Below are 22,573 nucleotides of genomic sequence, written 5' to 3'. Positions count from 1 at the left end.
CTCTTATCAAGGACAAGGCTGTTCCAGATTTCCAGGTCTTTTCAACCGTATGTGGCATTAATAGTCAGTACAGTGCTCTCAACCAGATACAAATGAAGTGTATACCGACTCAGTTACTGCTGACAAAAACCTATGAAAAAGGTACACCTACTGCCCCTTTAAGGATAAGAAAACTAAAACCGCCCCAAGCTGCAACCACCTTTGGGAAGACAGGCCCCAGTGCAACCACCAGGCGACGTGGCCCCAGGCAGGAGAGGGGTGGGGGGTTAACAGCAAATACTTACCGCTTGACTCTACATGTACTACTGCTCTGAAAAAACACGCTCCCAACCGCACTCCAAACTCCTGCAGGTACTCACCTGCCTCAACGGGGCGGGGGGGGGGGGGGGGGCACACAAAGCTGCAGGAGGTTTAAAAAAAGGTGACGATGTCCCATGAAAACATCAATTAAAGGGGGAAAAAAAAGCATTTCTCAGCTGGAGAGTGTTCCCCCCGTGACACGTGGCGAGGCCCTGGTCCTGCCGCACACCCACCCCCCACCCCCCAGACATGGGGGCCCACATGCACCTCGACGGCCACCACAGAGCAGAAACGCGGTAAACCCAAGGCCGGTGCTTGCTGGCCCTCACACCACGTGCCCCCGGTGTGAGTCCAAAAGCAATTAAATCACTCCAGCTGGGAGTCCGATGGCATGTTTAAAAAGCCTTCTGAGGAATGTCGCTTTTCAGAAAGAGCACAAAAAGGAAACTGGTCTCTGCTGCTCCTTCCACTTCTCATTAAGTGCAGAAAACGCACGTGGAGAACATCCAACACGGGGCTGACGTAAGCAACTCGCCTCGCAGCGTTCTCCTTCGCCAAGGATGAGGGACCCCGGCACTGAGGGACCACCAGGGCTGTTCTCATCGGAGACAAACGCATTAATACCCTACCCGACCTCACTTGTGCGCTGGAAAAAATGACCAATGCTGAGAACTTCTCAAAAACCAGGCCATTTCAAATATCAGCTTGTAACATAAAAACCCACAGAGCTGCGTTCCGATTGTGTTGTTTTGTGGCCACAGAGATTACCTAAGGGCCCTACTGTTAGGACCACTGGAGGTTCTGTGTACGTGAGAGTATTTTGGAAGCTCTGAACAGCTATCGAAATAGAAGCTGCTGGAGGCACTGTTATTGTAACCCTTGAGTGTTAACTCAAGGTTAAAAGCACGCATGACGCTGTCCATGTCATTTCAGATTATGTATTTTAATAAACACATCCATTTCCATGTGGACACTCAGTGGATTACAATGAAAACATTAGAGTCCTGTGTAATGTTTGCGAAACTGAAAGTTTGCCCGGGGACACCAGGCTCTTGTGGGAGACTGTTGGGGTTGTGGCTCCTACCCTGGGGACAAGGAGCACTGCCCCAGCCAGGCCCCGCTGGACCCCGGCAGCCCGGCATTGTGCGCAGGTGGGAGCGAGCCTCCTCTACTGGCACCTGCTTCCGTAAGCCAGGCTCCTGCTCTGGAGGGAACCCACTGCTTCACTCACGCTCAAGTTTAGGAGAGAAATGAGAAAGCAGGACGCCATCCGCAGCTTGGGTTCTGGTTTCTTCAAGCTAACACAGCCTAAATAAAACTGTTTTCCTGGGTGTGCAGCCAGATCAGGGATCTAGGCCAAAGCTACTACCCCAGTAATAAAGCGCTGGTTTTCCACATTTTGTCTTCTGTGCATTTATTTCCCCACATTTCAGTGCAGGTGACACTCCTGGGGAGGGTTCAGGTGCTGCTGGATTTCCCCACACCCTCGGCACCCCCAGCATACGAGGGAGGGAAAAGCCCCACCTGACAACAGAACTCCCGTGTCACAAAGAAAAAAAAAAATCAGCCTGCCTTCTGCTCTCTCACGTGTAAAAGTCCACAATTCCGCTTGACCACAGTATGATGACGGTCCCATCCAGGTTTGTCCTCTTAGAAAATCTAACACTTGGACATTTTCCCCCAAGTCAGAAACCAAAAGGAAACAGAGATGATCAGTCTCTGGACTGTACTTTTTGGAAAACGGGGGAGTAAAACTGAGGCAAGGATCAATCAATCAAATTGAAGACAAGGGCGGGTAAAGGAACACACTCATCTCCATTCACAAACCGTCCCCGACCTCTTCTTTCCACCAGGCAGAGAACTCAGGCATGGTTCCTTGCTCGCGTTCACCAAGTGCCCTGTAAAACCAGGGGATGGGGGCTGGAGAAGGGTTGGGAGGAGCACAGGAAGCAGGACAAGAGCACCACTGGCCTCCCAATGTTGCAGGTGTCAACCGGCAGGCCCTCCAACCCAATCGAGGGAGCAGTAGGTCTACCTGGTCGGCCTCATGGCTTGGGCACCCTGACACCAGCCTGCTGTTCATCAGGAAGCAAGGCAGCCTCAGCGCCTTGCAAATCTAATCAAGCCAGGAACCCTGCAGGTGCTCCCAGGACCTGAGCCGGAAAAGTGCAATTTTCTGAACCCAAAGGAGGCCCCCTCTGAACTCCAGACAGAAGAAACCACAGCGGCAGCGGCAGCGGCAGGTGCCGGGTGAGCCCGAGCAGTTCTCGTGCACACTCACTACCATCCATCCACTGCGTTTACAGACACTACCACGGGCCCAGTGCCAGGCCAACACCTCTATCCTCACACACAGAACTCTGCTACAAGTGCACCCTCTTCAGGAATATCTGTTTCCTTCGGTTGTCGCATGTCACATGTAAACAAACATCCGCTTTCATAACTGATGGCTACCCATAATGAAGTCCCATTACGCGGAGTCCTGCTCTGTAGTTACAAAGAAATGGGTCTCAGTAAGAACAAAGCTGGGAGACAACTTTCAGCTGCCATGGGAACTGCGCCAATGTTTGACGTGTGTTTTTTTAACAGTGGAAACAGAGTCCTCAGTGATCCCAGCCTGACCGTATGGCGGAGTCTTGTGTAAACCCTGGAGTCCTGGGTCCACTGCCTCCCACTGTGCAGGAGACAGCAGCTGCCAAGTCCCCGGCAGGCAGTAACAGGGGCAAGGAGTCAAAGCACAGAGGGGAACAGGAAGGAGATGTAAACAGGGTGGGATATTGATGTTTTTAATCTGGAAAAGGTACTCCTGTCTGGGGCGGGGGGGGGGGGGGGGCGGCAGGATTCCAGGAACAAAATTTTAGTTAGGGATCTTCCCCCAGCTAACCCTGTACTCCTGGAAAAGCCACTTCCGCTGAACACGCAGCAGTGCCCATCACGCACGGCAGGAGGTCTCGATGGTACACATTCCTGCACACGACACACACGCGTAGTTATCTCCTTATTCTGCGATATGTAAATGAAGGAAGAACAGATGAGTGCCCACCCACTCTATCCTGCTCTTTTCATAAAAGGGGGAATTAAGAATCAGAGCTATAAATGCCTACCCAGGAAGACACAGCTAATTAAGCCTGAAGAGGGGCAGGAAACGAAGCTCCTGATGACTATTCGATGCCGATGCTGATAACGACCTTTGTAGGATCCAAACAGGAAAAAAAAAGAGACAGACCAAAGTGTGTTGGGCAACTCGGTGTCACAGCACAATTTCACTTGTCTGAGAGTGGCTGAGAAAGGAGCAACATTCTACAGCTGAATGTTCGGTTTTCAAGGACGACTGCATTTCAGTTTCACCACTTTTGGTTGACAGGCTTCTAATATTCAGTAACTCCTTCCTCTGCTGTTGGAACCTGTACCTTCAGGAATATGTTTACATCCTCCCGCCCGGGGGACATGGTCCACAGCATCAGTGAGTCTCATTTTTAATAAACTGCCGATGGCAGTGTATTTCCTTGTCTTCTGCCTTCTTCATACAACAGAAGACGGAGAACAGAGCAGGTAATTAAGCTCAGCTGACCAGGGACTGAGCGTTCCGTGAGTCTGAGGCTGCAATCGCCCTTCTCCAAAGCTGACTTCTCTTTTTCAACCTAATTCTGGGTCACTTCCTCTGGGTCACTTGAAATTGGAGGGGCTTTCCTAACAGCCTGTCCAGTTCTGAGCTGGCTTCAGCCCACTCCCTCCACTGACTCACACAGAAGAAGCACTGCCTTCCTGTGGGGTTTTACTGGTTGGCTTCCAAAGACATGGAAGCCACGTGGCAACAGCAAACATGGAGACCCCACCAGCAGAGCTGTCCACCCCAGGCCGTGGCCCGTGGCGCTGGCTTTCTGACACTGTCCACCAGATCAAGAGCAGTGACTCCACCACCACAGCACAGACTCTACCCATCGCAAAGCACAGCTGTTCACGCCCTCATCCTTACAACAGGATGGTCCCCAGGGTCGGGGCATTTCAAAACTCTTGACTCCTGGCTGCAATCTGCCACTTTTGGTGATGGGTACAAGACATCAGATCTCCTAGTTCTTCAACTGGAAGGCAAGAAACCCCTCCTGCCCTGACACCTCTGAATGACTCTGCTGCAGACGGAATCAAGAGACGATGTACATGAACACATTCTGAAAACGCTCATATTTTTATTGCCAACTCATGGAAAACAGCCCTCCAACCTCCCTCTCACAAAGATTTCTGAGAGATCCCCTAGGAAGATGTAATCAGAGAAGCCACCACTTACCTGGGAACATGTCTACACACACGGCTACCAAAGGGGCCACACAAATGCTTCACTTAATCCCTGCTTTGCAGATGAGGAGCCCGAGGCTGAGAAAGAGTTATGTACTAGGATTATTAACCTCATTTCCCTAATAGACTGTAAGGTCCTGAGAAACGGGGTCAGTCTTTACCAAGTGTCCATGCCACCTGAACACAGCCCCCAGCAAGACACAGGACAGGCGAACAATCACTCCACCGATGGGGCAGAAGTGCGCGACGACGGCGCAGGCGAGACGCAGGCGCCGTCACTTCTACGCGAGGCCTGCCTGCATCTCCGGTTCCCCCTGAGCCCAGACACACACACAAGTGGTCGCTCAGTGCACCGCCAAGGCGGAGAAGTAAGAAATGAGCAGCTTTCCTTTGCCTCAACCACTTTTTGCCAGCACTGGTTTTCTGCCATTTGTGCACAGGGACACTCTGCCTCCTAGGGTCGCTGTGAGTCCCAAGGGAAATGTGATTCCTAGCAGAGACCCTGGGAAGAGCTCACAGAAAAATGCCATCATCTCTCCCCTTGCTTCACTCTCCTCTTTCCTCTCACTTTCTTTCCCCCACCCGACGCTAATCCGATCCATCATCAAGTTGTCTCAACCCTGCCCCCTGCAAGTATTTCTCAATCTACCTCCAGGTTTTCGGACTTACATCTTCCTATTATATCACCACAACCACCTTTTGGTCCCTTGTTCCCTATGGCAAAGCAACTGCCTACAATTACAGCCTTTCAATGTGTTTCCTCTTGTTCCAGTCATTTCCCTTCATGAAACTCTCATCATCAATGCCAGCTTCATCTTTTCAGAAGGTAACTCCTGTTAAGTCACCTCCCTGTTGAAAAAGCACTGGGTACGTTCCATGGCCAACTAATTTACACTTTCCTCTCTCTCTCAAATGCAACTTTTTGCTCCTGCTTTCTGGGTTACATCCTCCCCCACACTGGTAACACTCAACACTCATGGGGGGAAAAAATCAGTCTAGATCATGATACATATGCATTTACCTGATTTCACATGCTGAGTGGGTAACACTTTCCCTCCCACACTATCTAAGCCTGCGAAAATCACAACAGCAAGCTGACCACAACAGCCTCTTGATGAAATCATCTTAACTGTCCCTGCTCACATGTGATGCCTTCCTCTCCCGAATTTACCATCTCCACAAACATAAAAATGCGTATGCCTATCCTAACAGTCCTCTTGTCTGGAATACACCTGACTGGACCAATCTCTCCGGTTTTTAAGTGCCTGGCACTTAAGTATCCAAAACTAGCTTCGCCACTAACCAGCCACGCAGCCTTCAACATCTTCTCAATACCTGGTCTATGCCAGCTTTCACTCAAAGCTTTGGATCTTATCTTTAACACAGCTTCAACACTGGACCTACCATGTCCGTTGTGAACATGCTTGTGGGTTTTTCCTTTCCTGGGGGTTGACTGGCATGAAGATGAAGCGTTGTTGGTGGCTGTTTTGACATCTTCTGTCTCATCATCTTCCTCCTCGACGTCCTCCTCGTCCTGAGAGCTTCCGAAATATACCATGCTGTTGGGCAGCGCAGGAGAACCTGGTGGATTTAAAAGGAGGCACATAAACACAGGCCTGGATCATCACCCCTTCCAGAAGGAGCACTTCAAATGGAGCCATTTATTAAGTTACAAACTTAAATCCTCATGAGTGAGCAGATAAACAAAGCTATTCATCTCTACTGCCATTTTTAATTTATTTTTCAAACATCCCCCAGGAAATATAACTGCATCTGTGTCCTTGTAACAGATTTCAAGCAAAATCCCCCAGCAGGGGGATGATGCCATTCACAAAACATAACAAATCAAAATTTTGAAAATCTCATTTCAATAGCTCTTGAGAAGGGGGTGTGGGGTGTGGGGAGAGGGGCCACCAAAGATTGAATTGAGAGAGAAAAATCAATAAAATAAACACATCTAACCACAGTGTCAAGGATGAGAGACTATTCCAGGGTATGTCTTTAACTTACTAGACTTAAAAAATATGAATGTAAGCAAATGAGTTTCAAATGAAAGAAAAGACAATCACAGAGAAGCAAGGAGTAAAAATAGACTCTAACACCTCCTGATATGAAGAAACTGTGCCAGAGTCACATGGGGTGAATGACAGGTAAGGATTCCCCGAACTCAGAATGTATTTGGAAGCTACTTTGATATTATGGTCAGGTTAATAGCATGTAAAATTATTAATATAAATTCCTGCATAAGAATAACCAAAAGGGCTTGATTAAAAACCAAAGCCTCCTCACAGAACTCACACTCCTCACTCCTTTTACACCTTGACCTCTTCATCCCCAAATGCTTTAGTTTCTGAACTTAAGACAGAACAGTAACACCAGAGACTAAGCTCAAGATTACAAAGAAGCACAATGCAGTTCTTTCTTATCAAATCATGACAATTCACAAAGAGATCAGTCAATTCATAGGTATATTGAGACCAAAGGCTGTTAAAATGGGGGCGGGGGGGGGTCATATTATCTTCTGGTAGCAACTTCAATCTTCCTTCCCACAAAGTATCTTGAGGAGAGCTACTACCAAAGTAACAGGAAAACTAACAAATGTCAAAGTCTCTTCTCTAGCCCACTTTCCTGTGAAGGAGCAAACACTCCAAAAACAACAGTCAAGATTCAAGTAACCAAATTTGCTCTCCTTCCCAAATGGAGATCTCAAACTTCAACCACAATGGCTAAAACATCCCTGTCCAATTTGGGGGCTACTTGCTCAAACAAGGAGACGGAAATGAACAAGCAGCATCAGAGAGCGGAAGTCGCCAACACAGAAACGCGAAGACAGAGCAGGTGCCTCCACTCCCCTTCCTCTTGTTAGAGCCACGGCCCGCCGACTGCACAACCCCGCAGGTTACGTGCATCGTGCTCTCAGGTGGAAATGAAACTCCAAAGGGATGTATCTGGCACGAAGACCCTCAGTGGATAACAGGATTGAACACAAATGCCATCTCCTCTGTCTTTTCCCCTTTGATCACTTCAGTCAGAAGCAGGTTCCCAAAAGAAGGAAGGTTCTTAAACCTGACAGGCTTCAGGGGGAAATAATCTAATCAAACAGAAGTTACAGATGAAATTTAAAAAAAAGAGAGAAGGAAATTTCTTACCGTATTTCCACTGGAACATCATATTTACTCTTGTTCTAAGTGGCTTTACAGTTGCTACAAGATTGACTAGAAACGGAGGAGACACCACCCTTGTTAGCGTCCTTCCTAATTAGAAGTTTTCAGCCTGGGACTTAACACTCACACATTTGCACGAGGCAAGAACCTCCACAAAGACACTAATACTATTAGAGTCTTCCTTCCTAAATTTAACTTTATAAGTACTTAAGAAAAAGCAAAAGAAACCTTATTTCAGCACTCAACATGGGTTCTGAGTTTTCAAAAAAAAAAAAAAAAGGCGGGGAGAATTTACCATAAACTCCAGCACATTCTAGCATGTCACACGACATAAGGTGACATACCAGACAGACAGAGCTGGGAACGTCAACCCTTGGAAGCCATGGACTCGGTTATTAAACTTCTTGCTTCGGCAAAATGAGAAAGAATAGGGTAAATAAATTATCTTCAAGTTCCTTCCAGAACAAATATCCATGCCTGATTTCTTTTAAAGAAAAGCCTTCACGCACACTCTCTCTTGGACATGGGGGCTAGCGGCTGAAAGGAGACGTGGGTTAGCACCGACCGGAGCAGGTGTTTGCACAGACCCTGCGGTGACTCATGCAGCCAACTCCGCCATCTGCCGGAGGGAAGTGGGATTAAAGGAATGTAATTTTGAGAAGCAAGCCATCACCCCCTAGCCTTCCCGTTCCCAGCCCCCAGAAGAAAGGCAATAAACTCTGCAACTGAGGCCATTTGGGAGTAACTTAAGGGGGGGGGGGTGAGTCTATGTCTCAAAGAGAATCAGGGAAAACCCAAGTGGAGCACATGAGAAACAAACAAGGAATTAAGTTCCACCTACAGGATCTGTTGAGGATTTTTTGAAACTCAAACCCAATGCGTGAAGCATCCCATTCCTTACATCAAGATTCTGAGACTGGGGTGAACACTAAGTTTATGTTCCAAAGAACTAGACAGAGGAAATGTTTAGAAGTTCAGTTCAGAATTCAAGTTTCATTAATACACTAAAGAAAGCATACAGGCTAATATCTTCAACAAAAGCAGAAAACCATCCATCTTATTAATGCATTTGCTCGAATAGCTTCTCAGCAAATGCAAACAACCTGATGTAGCCTGTTAGATATTCTAAAAAACAGTCAGAAGTTAATATAAGGGAAACGAGAAACAGGAAACAGAAAACCAGTGAAGAAGGGATGGGGGGTGGGTAGGGTTTCCTGAGGGACTCATTCTCAAGAACTGGCTCTGCAGTCAGAGGTGGGAAAGGATATGAAGTCTCCTAAGTGTGGGGGCTGGAAGCAGACTGCCCTCACCCTAAATGGTGACATGGGTTCTCATCAGGTGACTGACGTGATGGTCCAGACCTAAAGTATCAACAAAATAACAATCAATGCAGATTCTCAAACCAGATGGGGAATGGAGGGGCTCGTACAATAAAGGGGAGAAAACTTCTGGGAGAAGGGTTAAGTGGAGATAAAGAAATTAATGCTCAGTAATAATGAACTTCGGGTGGAGAGGTTAGTTAATTACTAACAGAAACAAGAGATTCCTGTGGCTCAGGAGTTAGGCCTGTACCAGTTCTCCCCTCCGGCTGGTGCCCCTCATCACGATGGCACTCTCCCCAAGCCTGGGGATGGCCTTACCGTTCTCTAGGCTTCTTCATTCGCCAATCTGTAACCTCCTGAACTATCAGCTTCTCCCCCAGAAGAAACAGGGACTTTACTGGGTACCTGCATTCCTGGACATCTCACTGACCATGTAGACAAACTCCAGCAAGTAGCAGAGACTAAATCCAATACTGTATATTCTGAAACTCTTGTCGCCATGTAGTTACTGGAAATCCCTCTAGGACTCCACTGGCATGTCGTTCTGGAAAGTCATGGAGAGGCCAGGCCAACATTCCCCACAGCATTGGCAAAGAAGACGCAAAAGCAGCTTCTTTCTTGTGCTGAGACAAGATCAGTAAGATCACCTCATATTTCATAATGACGCTGATAGATGAACACTGCCTGCCATACGCTAACACCTGGAACAACGTCAAACACATAAAAGGAAATCAAAAGCACCTGAGAAACCAAGACTAGTTAAGACACTCACCAGAGAGTATTTATTTCTTCTTGGCCTAGACACAAGCTTGCTTATCTAATTTATAAATAAGTTTAGAGGAGGAGGAATCTGCTAGACTCAAAAGAAGATGACGGAAAGGGTATTTTAAAGCACACAGAGGACACAGTGGTCGGGGGCTATTTATCACTGGAGGAATGTGAGAATTATCCCACATTCCTCAGTATAAAACGGCTGAATGGGTACATTATATAATCACATCGATGCCGCGTCAATCGAAAGTTAAATTAATATTTAGTAATTGAAACAGATGACAGTATGTGTTTTTCAGATTTTCATTAAAAATCGTTTGCAACTTATAGGTTCACGCATGATAAGAGGAAGCTTCCTTTTTAGAAAATGTATTAGGGAAACGTCTTTCCTCCAAATGTCAGGGAAGAGTCAAACTTGTGAAAAGCTCACTGGGGACTCAGAATTCAGGAAAACGGGAATGGAGCCACAAGGGCAAAAATAACAGGAAGAGAGAGACAGCCGGGAAACATAACACGGAAAAGCCTCCTAGAAAGAGACCTTCCCCTTTCCGCGGCAGGGCTCTGCTGCAAAACACCACAGAGATGGTGGAAACAAGGGGTCTCAGGAAGGGCTCCTAGGCCCCGACCCGGGGGTGGGGGCTGGGGGCCTCTCCCCACGAGAGGGACTTAATTTACAAGTAAGAGAAGTGGGCTTGTCACACAGAATCATGTCACACATCCCCCCTACAAACTGTGTAGTTTCAAAGCAGTAATCAATGAAAGGTGAATGTTTTTAATGTTATATGAGGTTTAAGAATTGCACAGGTATGGGGAGGGACGGGTTATACAAGATAAATTCTACGCGTGTACTTCGTATATACAGTTTTCCATTAAAATTATAGGCAGACTTTTCTCTCCTGATTATTCAAGCGCATTAGCAAACGTGAAAAAAAAATCTGAACTTGGATCAGTCGGTGGAATCGAGAGTGCAGAACGCATCTGCGCTTTGCCAAAGCCGTATTTCATTACTTTTCAGAATTAGCTGGCAATGTCTCCACAATATTTACTGAAGTGAAAACCAAATGTTTTCATCTGGACAAAAATCAAACTGTGGTATGTTACAACCACAACAGAAATCATTTTAATCCAAAAGCTTGCTTTCTCTAATTTGGGCTGTGGTTTCTATAAAATTGGATTCTTCTCCATGAATCATGTACACATACAAGCCCTCTTTCTCATTATCTTCCCTCCCCTGACCGGTTCTTTATCTTAACAAGCTAAACATAGCTCAGTTCTATTTTGGAAAGGCCCTAAAGGGATTCCCTGCTCCGTCATTTAGCGGAGGAGTCAAACGCTGTAGCTTGACCTAATAAACTCCAGGCTGTCCCCCTGATTTGCCGTGTGCATGACTGGTCTTTAGTGTACACAAAGAGACGGAAAGGCATCAGCCCCTACTATCATACGAAATTAAACAACAAAACTTCAAAGTGTTCTGGTAGTGACTGGGTAGGGGGACAGAGGGTTAGTTGTTTACTGACTTTCTGAGTTAGGGAACTCCATCCCACGAAAATGGAAAGTCACAGAGGAAAGCGGCTGCAACTGCCTTGGTTCGTAAATCCCACTACGTAAGTACGAGACACTGATCCAGGCACCAGTCACCCCGACAGACCAGATGTCCCTACTCACCCTGCACACGCACGCACCCAAATGCGTAAACACCAACACTGGGGGACAACTGTCACACACTAAATGAAAACCTCTCTTTCGGGGCAGGCTTTAGAACTGACCAGGGAAGAGTAACTTACAACAGGATTACCCAAACCTCGTCCACTTCTGTATCACCACTTTCACATGCTATTTGCTTTAAAGTGACTGACATCATGATTTCAATAGTTGATCTCTATCATATCAGAAGAAAATTAATATCACATGTCCTAAAGGTAGTTAATATTACAATAAAATTTTTAAACACTGGGCTAACGTCATTTCTGGCACCACCAGGGGTACACACAGCAGGGCTTGGGGAAGAGCCCTCCAGCCCAAGGCCAAACAAACAGGAGCCTCTACTCCTTACCGGGTAAGGAGGAGTCTGTGCAATGCTGCCCATCCTAGGACTGCTCCTCCTTACAATAAATACATGCACCCCCCAAAAAGGATGCCAATTGGTGAAAAGGACTCTAGCTGGAACCCCAGAATCCAAGATGAAGCGTCAGCTCGGCAGTCATGTGCTCACCTGTCAGGAGACGCAGTTTACTTGCCTGTACAATGAGCTTAATGTCTTCAAAAATAAAAGCCATGATGACCTCAAAGGCTGGGAGGTAACACAGACAAAAGCACTGTGAACACCTACATTTCAGTGACATTATTAAGCTGATACATGACTTCAGGGAAAAAACAACACAGAACAGGCTGTTATGTCCCACAAGTAAGAGCAAAGGCGATTTATTTCCTATCTGCTTTTCTAAATGGGAAAGTGAGTGGACTGGTGACAAGAAAAGTGGGGTGTGGACAGGGAGACAGGATGGAAACACAAAGAACTCAAGTTAGAATTTCTGGAACTTGGGAACAGGCAGGAGAGCAAAGCCTTCTGAGAGTTGGAGACCTGCAGCCCCTAAGAGTCTTTTTCAAGGGAGTAAGTGACAGCGTGACTGTCACCTCAGCGCCCCCTCTTCAGTTATGTGCTCCCAGGTGTGCCTGCTGACCCATGTCAGGGCACGTGTTCTGTCTGCAAGAGCCCTGCAGTGAGGGACTTGGCAAGAGAGCTACCTTCCCTCCCAACAACGTCAGCTCGTGGGCTGACCCAGCCATCGGCAAAGGAAGAAAGTACCTTTTAATTAACAGCTGAAATGCTCCCCTTAGGGTCTTTCCCCCATGCTGTCTATTCCTGTGGTTTGAAATATACAAGAACAATCATCCAATCAAACGCAACCAGGTCTCGGGATCTCTTCACCACCAATGAATGAATGCCCAAATCACATCACGTAACAGCCACCTGGGCTCAACCTACGTAAGTTCTACCCACAGAAGCAGAGCTGGAAACAAGCCAGAAATTAGCTTCATCAAGGTCACAGGGAGGCTGTCTGAACACCAACGTCTGTGCTCACTTCACCACGAAAGGGTCCACAAACCCTAAGAGAGGCATAAACACAGGGGAAGGGCCATGCCTTTGGGACATGGATATCGAATACCTGAATGCTGACTGCCACCAGCAAAGTGCTCAGCAAACCAAACAGGACTATCCCTACTTCAAGTGTTTTTCCCCCCCACCAACCTCTAAATGGATTTCAAGAAAGACTAAGGGACTCTCTAGAAACTAAGGGGAAGGCCAGAGACGAGAGTGAGAAGGATACTGAATCCGCGCCGGCAGCCACTGGCAGGACGAGGGGGCCCGCTTCATCTTCAGGGAGGGCGATGCGTGGTCAAGGGCCAGCTGGCCTGGAGCGGGGCCAGCCCTGAGCAAAGTGTCTCAGACTCTGAACCACTGATCAAGGTCACAGAGCAATTAGAGGGGATCCATCCCTCCCCTCCTCGGCACTTACGGATTCCAGGGTTTCATGTTTCCTCATAACTAGCCTGATAAACTATCCTGGCAAATAAACTGCTTGCTCAGCACAACTCAGCCAAGTTAACACAGACTCTACTGGTAAAGCAAGCAGATGAGGAACATACGGCCGGCTTGATTTGGAGAAAAGTGAGGGTGGCCACCGATATCCTCAAGGTGGTGAGAATACCACGTCGGATCACACTTTCCCTGCTACCTCTCTCAAAAATTAAGATGCAAACAACTGCCTCTTAGAAGGATCCATCAAAAAAAAGTTGTGTACCACTGTGACAGGGGGCTTTCCTCCCCAAAGAGATGGTGTAACGTACCACATTCTCATTTTGCTCAAGGAAGTTCATTATTAGCGCCATAGTGTTCCTTGCAATTGGAGGATTACTTAATTGCTTTTTAGCAAGTTAATCCCCTTTCATTCTGTGACCTCTAAATCACCCCAGGCTTTTGCATTTGCCCTACTTAGAATTTATCCTCCTCAATACCCAAAGCCAGTACTGTATCAAAATATGTGCTCCTTGCCAATAAAGCCGGCAACTGCCTCTAGAGAAAATTCCATGGGTGTGCTGTCTCTTCTAGTACCTGCGTTCTACTCAGCTGGTCTCTTAGACTGTTCCTCCTAAATTTCAAACAGAACGTCCCTCCTATCCTCTATTGGTGTGCCTAAATTCACTAGGAAATAATAAGTGTACTGGAGGCACCTACCACCGGCACCATCCGGCCTGCTTCACACCCATGACTTCAACCTCACAGCAACTGTGTGCTGAAGACACCACACACCGATTTCACAAATGAGGACACTTGGGCTGAGAGCAGCTTAAGTCCTCTACCCAAGATCGACTAGGCTTCATTCAGCTCCTGCCTGAGTTCCTAAAATAAAACCCTCTCGATAGGCTCCCTGTAGCCTCAATCCATTTTCCGATGCCGCCAGGATCATCTTACTCAACCAGGGCACATTAAACCTCAGTGATGCCCTAATATCCAGCCCAGGGCCCACATCTAAGTTTCCTGCTTTCACGAGGGGCACTCCAGGCAACCAGCCCAACACCAGCCCACGCTTTGGTCGGGGCTTCTGCAGAACTTTCCCTGCCTACGAAGCCAGCCTACAGGTTACTTCCTTCCCCAGTCACCCAGAGACAGCCCTGGGCAGGGAGCTGACTCCTTCCTGCTCCACACAGGTACCCTCTCCCCTGGCACTGCCAGGAGTCTACTGCACCCACCACACTGCTTTCCTGTTTCTAGGTGTCTAGCATATAAAAGGGGTTCAATGAAGGCTTGCTGAATTAATTAGCAACTGAACGACAGCAGATCACTGAAGATTCTCTAAGACCTGGGAAACAAAAGGCATGCAGTTCCCCAAACAGAAAGGACTGCTTCGGCTCTGCTGACAGTGTGGGTCTTTCCTAGAAACCCACCCACCACCACCCCTTAGCTCTCTTCAGGCTGAACTGTGACATCAGACTGTGACACCCACGCTCAGAAGGAGCAACCATGTGTAGGTGTGTATCTTCAGGGTTTGCTCTTTGGGGAGCCCCCTTGTTTACAGCACCCCATAAAGAGAAAAATATAAACAAGAGAATCACTTAACCCGCCGCTGTTCTACTGTGCAGCTTTTTAATCTGCTTATAATCATAGAACAAAGAGAGGACGACAGAACTCATTCAGAATAAAGAGACTAGTGACAGAAAACGCAGCAACGGTTCGAGACGCTGCGCGCTGCATGGGGCACCCTTCTCCCCCTTCCCCAAGGGTGCAGGTCCACGTACCTGAGAAAGATAGTAATTAAGCCTCTGGCAGGAGACACGTGAACCCCATTCAAAGCAGCCATTTACACGTAAACACACTGCAGGCAAGAACTCCAGGCAGCCTGCACTACCAACTTCCTCTCCTTTATAGAGATTTTAGGTCCTGACAGCAGAGAGCCTTGCCAAACTTCACTGAAAGGTCTCTGAGTGCTTGAAAACAGATTTTTAAAAAATCTCTAAAGCTTCTTAACCCTGAATGAAGGCTGCCGTGTTTACATGTACACAGTAATCCCAGGACTATTAATAGGTCAGTTTTTCGGTGAAGATACTTAATGGAGTTGTGGGGAGAAGGCTGGGTCTCAGGCTCACTGGGTGTCACTGATGGACAATGAACACCGAGGCTAAAAGAACCGCACTTTCCCTCTTTTGCTCAGCCCCAAGATTTATCCTCTTCCACATTCCAAATTAGCGCTGAGGCTATTAGAGGCAATAATTGGGGACTGGAGAAAAGAATTGTCTGTAATCTTTGGCAACAAACATCGTGTTCAGATCTTTGATTTCTTCGTGATTTCCGGAGCCAAACTTTGTTTCCTATCACTCCCAAGTTTATTAGTAAGACCGCCTTCTTTACCCCAACAAAGTGACTGTGCTCCTGAGGCTGAACATCAAATTTGGGGCTTGGACAAGCTCTGTTTCGCTTGGAACCCGCACCAAAAGAGAAGTATCAGAATCAGAACGCAGAGATAGAAAGTTAACCAGATTCCCAACTGCCAACTTTGCCTGTAAAGATGCCAGAGGAGGCAAAGACTTAGGTGAGGATAGGTGTCACTAGCATCTGATATATCTACAAGTAAGAAATACACCTAACTGTGAACAAAGAATCAGATAAATTATGAGACATCCACACCATGGAACTGGTATTTATGTGATACTGTTAAATGGGAAACCCAGATTACAAAAATGTAATGCAGTTCCACTGAGGGGGAAGGGGGTGACTTTTATTGTACAGGCACAGAGAAGGCTCAGTAACACTGACCAAACAGGACGTCAACAGTGGCTGTCTCTGGGAGATTGGGGGGGCGGGGGGAGACTGAGGCGATGCCGCGTATTTTTATTTATTTTTTTGGCCTGTTTCTCCATTTTTTCTGCTGATCTTCCCTTTAGGAACATGAAATACGTCTAGGACTTAAAAAAAAGTCTGATACCTTATTTTTCTCCATTTGAAACTGAAAGAAAATTAGTAAAGAACCACTTCAACAGAGATCATCTCACCCTCGTACAATTCAAAATGTGAGTTTTAATTAGCTCAAGGAATTGTGTATTGAAAAATGCCATCTAATGCCACCAAACCCACCACATTTCCAGGATCACAAAGTACTTAATGAATCACCTATCATTTGGGGCTTTTAGAAAAGCCAGATCAGGTAAACACGCCTGACCTCACAAAGCCGTGGTTTTTTATTTTTTTAAAAAGGTGCCTCCACACTTTAAATACCTCAGTACAGGAGAAAGACTAAGAGAGTACAGTACTCTGTCAAACCCTTATTGCATGTCAGCTAAAAACAAGTAACAAAAAACCTATTCTATTGCCTGGCTCACAGACGTAGCAATAAATTTCCAAGCCTCAGAGCATTTTTTCAAAACTGTTTTAAACATCTTTTAGGTTTCACTTATTGAAACCTTTGTTCCTTCTGACAACTGAAAGAAGAAAACTGTCTATGAAAAGACAAGACTCTCGTGTCTTTTAAGGAGTCTGGAAGTGTTGAAGCTGGGTACCTGGAAATGTTTCCCCAGATGCCATTTACTTGAGCAATAAGCATGTCTCTCCAAGTAAGGTCCTCTCCAAATCACTCAAAACTATGGAAAATATGAAATAATGCATGTACAGATACACATGGCACAAACACAAATTCATCTCTAAAAACAAATCGTACCTACTCCATATGAAAAGCTTTCATAACTAAATTCTATAATCAGCAGAGCAGTGTTCTGACACCATAACAAATCAGGATGCGTGAATCTTCCTCAAGAGAAGTAAAGGGATAAGGCACGGTTCCCAGGTTTATCCTGGCTCCAGTGGAACTAAAAAGACCCAAAGGCAGAGTCCCACCAACACAGAGCTTTACCTAGTTACCTGAAGCATCCTGCTGCTGGTGACACTGCAGACCCTTCAAAGATCCCTTTGACTCAAATTCCTCCTTCTGAGCACCTGGTCCCCTTCACTCTCCTTTCTGGTGATACCACCCCACACCCTACCAGCCTCAGGCCTGCTGGTCATTCTCACCTTTCCTCTTCCTTTCACCCCTCACAGCCAATCCAGCACCTGATTCCTTCCTGTTGGGTTTTCATACCGTCCTCTCCATCTTCACCCTCAACACCCAGGATCACCAGGACCTCTCGGCAGGCAAGGTGCTGTGTCAAACTCAAGGGCGCTGCTGGTAGGAGGCCCAGCTACCCCCATCTCCCTTTAGTGAGGGTCGAGGGAGCCACCCTGAAACACAAACATTCTCCTCCTTCACATCTTGAGCATCCTGGAGCACTACCAACAGCCTGCAATGTCGAACATAAACCTCCACCCTTCATTCTCCCTCCCCTAACAATTCAATCCTGACACAAACTGGTGAGAGTGCGAGCAGGGGAGGGAGGCAGGAGCGTGTCAGGTGTGAGAGCCAAGTCCAGGTGAAGAGGTGGTCACACGTGGGGCAGCCTGCTCAGGGGGTCGGAGCCAAGTGAGATCAGAAGGGCTGGGGGCGGGGGGCCAGCAGAGATGGGAGGTGGGGCACACTGGGAAAGATGGATCACATACACAAATACATTATGGATAATGGGAGCCAGACTTCTCGGGGTTTAATATGGAGAAAAAAAAAAGAAGATAACCAGAAAGAACTTTTTGGGGCTAAACTAAAACTGGGGGTCTTGGTGCTCATTCATGGATCTTAACAGACCTAGAGACACAGACACACCCACTAAACAAGCATGTGTGTACACATTTCTTGCGCTTACACACCCACACACACTACATTTCCACTACACTCGTTATGAGCACAGCTCAGGCCCAGACTTTAGCTTCTAAAGAGCAGTTGTTCCTTAAAATAAACAGGGCTCCTTGGACAAATGGCTGGTTCCAGGGCTGAGGGAAGGAGTGCCCAACATGAGCCTGGGGCATTCTGCTGTGCCAGGCAGCCGGGCTGGAAGGGTGACAGGGACAGGTCAGAAGGCAAAGGAAGCCAGCTTGAAGGGGCTCACTGCCGAGATCTGGGACAATCTAACATCAAAATGAATAACAGTAGCAGTTTACCACCCTTCAAACAAAACAGGAAATGAGTCCACACAGATACCAAAAAATCAGTACCCTTAGGTTGACGAGAAATGAAATATGCGTTTCAAAGCGCCTCCCCATGAAATACGTAATAAATTATAAAGGCCGAAGAGGCTAAGTGGAGACGCCTGACAGACCCACCTTATTCGAGTGACCAATGTGAGCGACAAGACTGAAATCGTGCGCCCCCAACAGGGCACAGTGAGGAGAATCAAGACTCACTTGCGTGATACTCTTGACCGAAACCGAAGAGGCTCTCAGTCTCTCTCACCATCCTTTGAGTTCTTCCCTCACTAAGTTCCAAGAGTAGGTACTTTTCCCCAAATGAGTCCGTGTAAACCCAAACCCATCCCTCACACTCCCTGTTCACCGGTCCTGCTCGTGTGCACAAAGCAGCGTCTGCACTGCTAACTGCACTCAGAAAGCACGGCTACTGTCTTCCCTAAAGCGGCTCGGCCCCGGGAGGGGCGAGGACACTCAGTCAGCGCGGCTTACTTCCAGACCTCAGGAAACACCAGGAAAGCAAGGGAAGGGTGCATCACACCCATCCCACAATCCCCCACCAAAGCCTGTGTGTGATGGTGATGGTGGAGGTGGAGGTCCTAAAAAGACGCCAGGGAGAAGTCGATTATTCAGAAACTACAAATTGTGACATTGTGTGTTGAGAAGCCAAGAAAGGTGATTTAAGAGTCAAAGAAAAATAGAAGGAGAAATACATATGAAGGCTGAAGCACCCTCTTGGTGAGATTTCTCACCTTAAACTCGCCCTCCCTCAAACCAGGAGGGGGAATTCAAACATGAGCAGAGCAGAGACCAAAGCCAGCACTGACTCCTGGGTAGGACCTGTACCCTTTTCTTTCAGCTGCTCCGTCCAAACTGGCAACACAGTCTTACCTCGAAGGCAGAGAAAGGTAAGAAAATCTTCTGTCTTAGGCTTCCTTTTAGAGAGGTCAGAAATTTGAGTAGCTGGAGGGGGTAGCAATGGCTCCACTATCTTTACTGGAGTTGTGCTGGGACTGTTCGGCTGGGATTGAGCAAACTTCCTTTGTGCTTGCAGCCTGGGCCTGTAAGAGCAAAAGAAAATTAAAAATAAATTAAGCAGAGATCGGAGGATGTAGATCTACGTGCAGCAATAAAATCATGACACAAAAGGGAAAAGAGACCCTATTTCAAGCAAACTCTTTCTAATTAAGGTTCTGTATCTCTCACACTCTCATAAACCATGAGCCTGCTTTAAAGGGCAATAAATTTGCCTAAAGGGCTATGTTTTACACACCGGTTAATATGCACCCTGAGATTGTGTGTACGTGTGCGTACAAGGGCATGCCTGTGCACAAACCATGTGCATGCCTGGGTATTGCAATGACAGCACGTGGCGCTGGGTGACACAGGGCTAATGGCTTTTGGACGTTTAGCCAGATTTACACTGGCATTCTGCTCTAACAAGATACTGTCGCAAACACAAGCCCAGCTGCCTTCACACTGTGTCCTTGCACCCGGCCCACCTGGGCCTGTCACTGACCTGGTCTTATACCCCAGGGGAAGTAGTCTCCCCATCTCTAAACTCTTCTGACTCCAATTCAGCCACATAAAAGACTACATTAATTTTTAAAGCGTGTAATGCAGAAAAAAAATCTATTTCTCTAGTCTATTCAAAACCCCTCCTTCACCACCAAATTATGTGTTACCCTCGCCTATACAAAAGCTCCTTAGAGTTAGGAATTCAACAAACTGGCCTAAACCTACCTTTCAGGCCTCTTCCCCTCATCACCATCCTACATAGAGACCGAACCCCTAATTTATCCACTTGGCATCTGCAAATCACAACTTAGATCTCCTTAACCAGACCTCGTTCATTTACAGAATTTTACATGTCAGACATTCTATTAATTTGAATCCTAATGAACCTTGCAAAGGTTTATTTACTTCTTTCCTAACGCTGTGGCCAATAGTTAACTTTCCTTTCTCTACTGAGTATTTTTACCTTCTGTGTAACTGATGTGACCTTTATCATAAACTGCCTCCTATTAGCTCTTCCTTCAGTTTTCAAGATCTCAGAGCCTCGTGGCAAGTAAGCACCTGAGGGTGTAGACCTATGTGTGTCCTGCTTTAAACCATCTCTCTTGGCCCTACTCATAAAGATGCTCAAGAAATTGTGTATGAGAGCAAGGGGGAAAAAAGACCCCAAAAGTAGCCCTATAGCACAGGGCGTTGAATAGCTCTGGTTCAAACTCCAAATCAGAATCAATCACTGCGTGGGACTGATAATGCCCCCCTACCCCGCCAACCCAATTCAGGCTGTTTGGAGCATCACACGCGTCTACGTTCGTAAAGCACAAACAAGTCTTCCCGTAACTACTGCTGGGATTGTATAAAACAGTACGCGTAGTATCTTCAAAATGCCCTAACAGCTTAAGTTAACAATCTAGTATTCAACAAAATACTCCCCCCACACACACTGGTTTTGTCCTTTGTAAAAATTAGTACCTTTAAGTTTAACCTCCCCTGTGTCCCACCCAGACTCTACTCCTCCTCCCCTAGGACCCACCAAAAACACCTCTGCACAGGTCATGTTCCCGATATGAACTGACATGTGATCAAAGGAGAGACAGCATGACTGCTGCTTACTGACTGGGCAACAACTCTCCAACCTTAAAATCCAGTAACATCACAGCAAATCAGAAGCACCCAGGAATAACTGAAGGGGAACAGCCACAGAACAAGGTACTGGTGGAAAGCTAAACGACTTTAAGAGAAATTCCAAACGTTGTAATGGTAAGGGAACAAAATGATACCCCTGTTCCTGTGTTATGCAGAATGGAGAGCTTTTTTTTGTCCTCCCCCTCAACCACTGTCTAGAAGACAGTGAGTGAGCAGAAGTATGTGCTGGACAAGCCACCAAGCCCAGGAGTGACCTCCCAGGAGGATCAGACGGGGCAGGGGTGACTGACTGAGAGACCTGAGGGCAGTGCTTCTCAAACTGAGACGAAAATCTCTTTTGTATTTGGTTCTTTCTCACCACCTTAGATTTTCTGCATATTGCAAATGGGTATTTTTGTAAGAAAAGAGTAGCTACCGTAAGGGGAAAATGAAAGATATAACCTACAAGCTCGAATTTATTATTAGATTTAACAGATATAAAACTCAACCTCGGTCCCACAAGCCACACCCTCGCCAGGCACTGCCACCCTCAGGGCGGGCTGGCCGGCCGCAGGAGGCCTACCCTCCTCATCCAACAGAGAGATGCTCTTCTCCACCAACCTTCTCGCCCTGTTAGAAAACCTGTCAGGTTTTCCAACTGAAAAGGGGTTTTCTAACTGGCAATTTTATGATGTGTACATCTTCATGTAAATGGACACAACTCATGAGCTACTACTAAAGGGACCTAATGCTGCCTGCGTGTGTACAGGATGCTCAGTGCTTACTGCTTTCCCAAAAGCTGGCAAATGACGAATGCCACACATTATGAGAAGCCGCACAGCCTGAATGAAAAACAAACCCGCCAACAGAGGTGGAGTGCAGACCCCGGAGCAGACCCGGCACAACGTTCTACAATTTTAGAACCGCAGAGATAAATGCTCTGACCGCTGTTCAAATAAAAGACGCTTTTCTGCCTGATGACTTTCTCGGGAGGCTATGAAAAATAAGGCCACAACAGATTAAAAAGCGGCAGTAAAATAAAATACCCCTCAGAGGAATACGCCGAGCTCCCAAGTGATTAAGCATTTGTGAGACCCAGATGAAAGCAGGAACTGAAGAACAAGACAAACCAGTATCTTTTTAAAGAGGCCCGAAGAATCCATACTTCGCAGAAAGGGCAGGTCTGCGGTTTGCCTTTTCATCGGGCAGAGTCCCGGGGGATTACAAAGGTGTGACTTTGCTTGGCCGGCCCCACACGACAAAGGAATCTGAATGACACAACTCGGAGGCCAAGTCCGCGGAGGAAGCTCTTAGCTGTGTCAGTATGCTGGCAGGATAGGTGATTCATTCTAGACTGTCTCATTCCAGGAATTCAAAATCAGTACAGAAAAGGGGGCAGGGAGGTCCAGATGTTGAAGAACCAGATTACCTGCACCTGGAGATGCTGGGGGAGGAAGCAGGCTCAGGTGCAGAGGAGGGGGCCCGCA

At 47.0% G+C, this 22,573-nt stretch overlaps 1 protein-coding gene across 1 annotated transcript in view; it reads right to left on the bottom strand.

Annotated features, from left to right (window-relative positions):
- JARID2 (jumonji and AT-rich interaction domain containing 2) overlaps nucleotides 1-22,573 on the bottom strand; it is a 228,036-nt gene that overhangs the window by 39,153 nt on the left and 166,310 nt on the right. The window contains 2 exon segments of the mRNA XM_032462527.1: nucleotides 5,998-6,174; nucleotides 19,341-19,510. Of these exon segments, the coding sequence (XP_032318418.1) occupies nucleotides 5,998-6,174; nucleotides 19,341-19,510 (347 nt within the window).

This window comes from Camelus ferus, chromosome 20 (genome assembly GCF_009834535.1).
Source record: "Camelus ferus isolate YT-003-E chromosome 20, BCGSAC_Cfer_1.0, whole genome shotgun sequence".
Lineage (NCBI taxonomy): Eukaryota > Metazoa > Chordata > Mammalia > Artiodactyla > Camelidae > Camelus > Camelus ferus.
The sequence above is the reverse complement of the archived record's forward strand: the minus strand, read 5'-3'. Positions and strand labels throughout refer to the sequence as shown.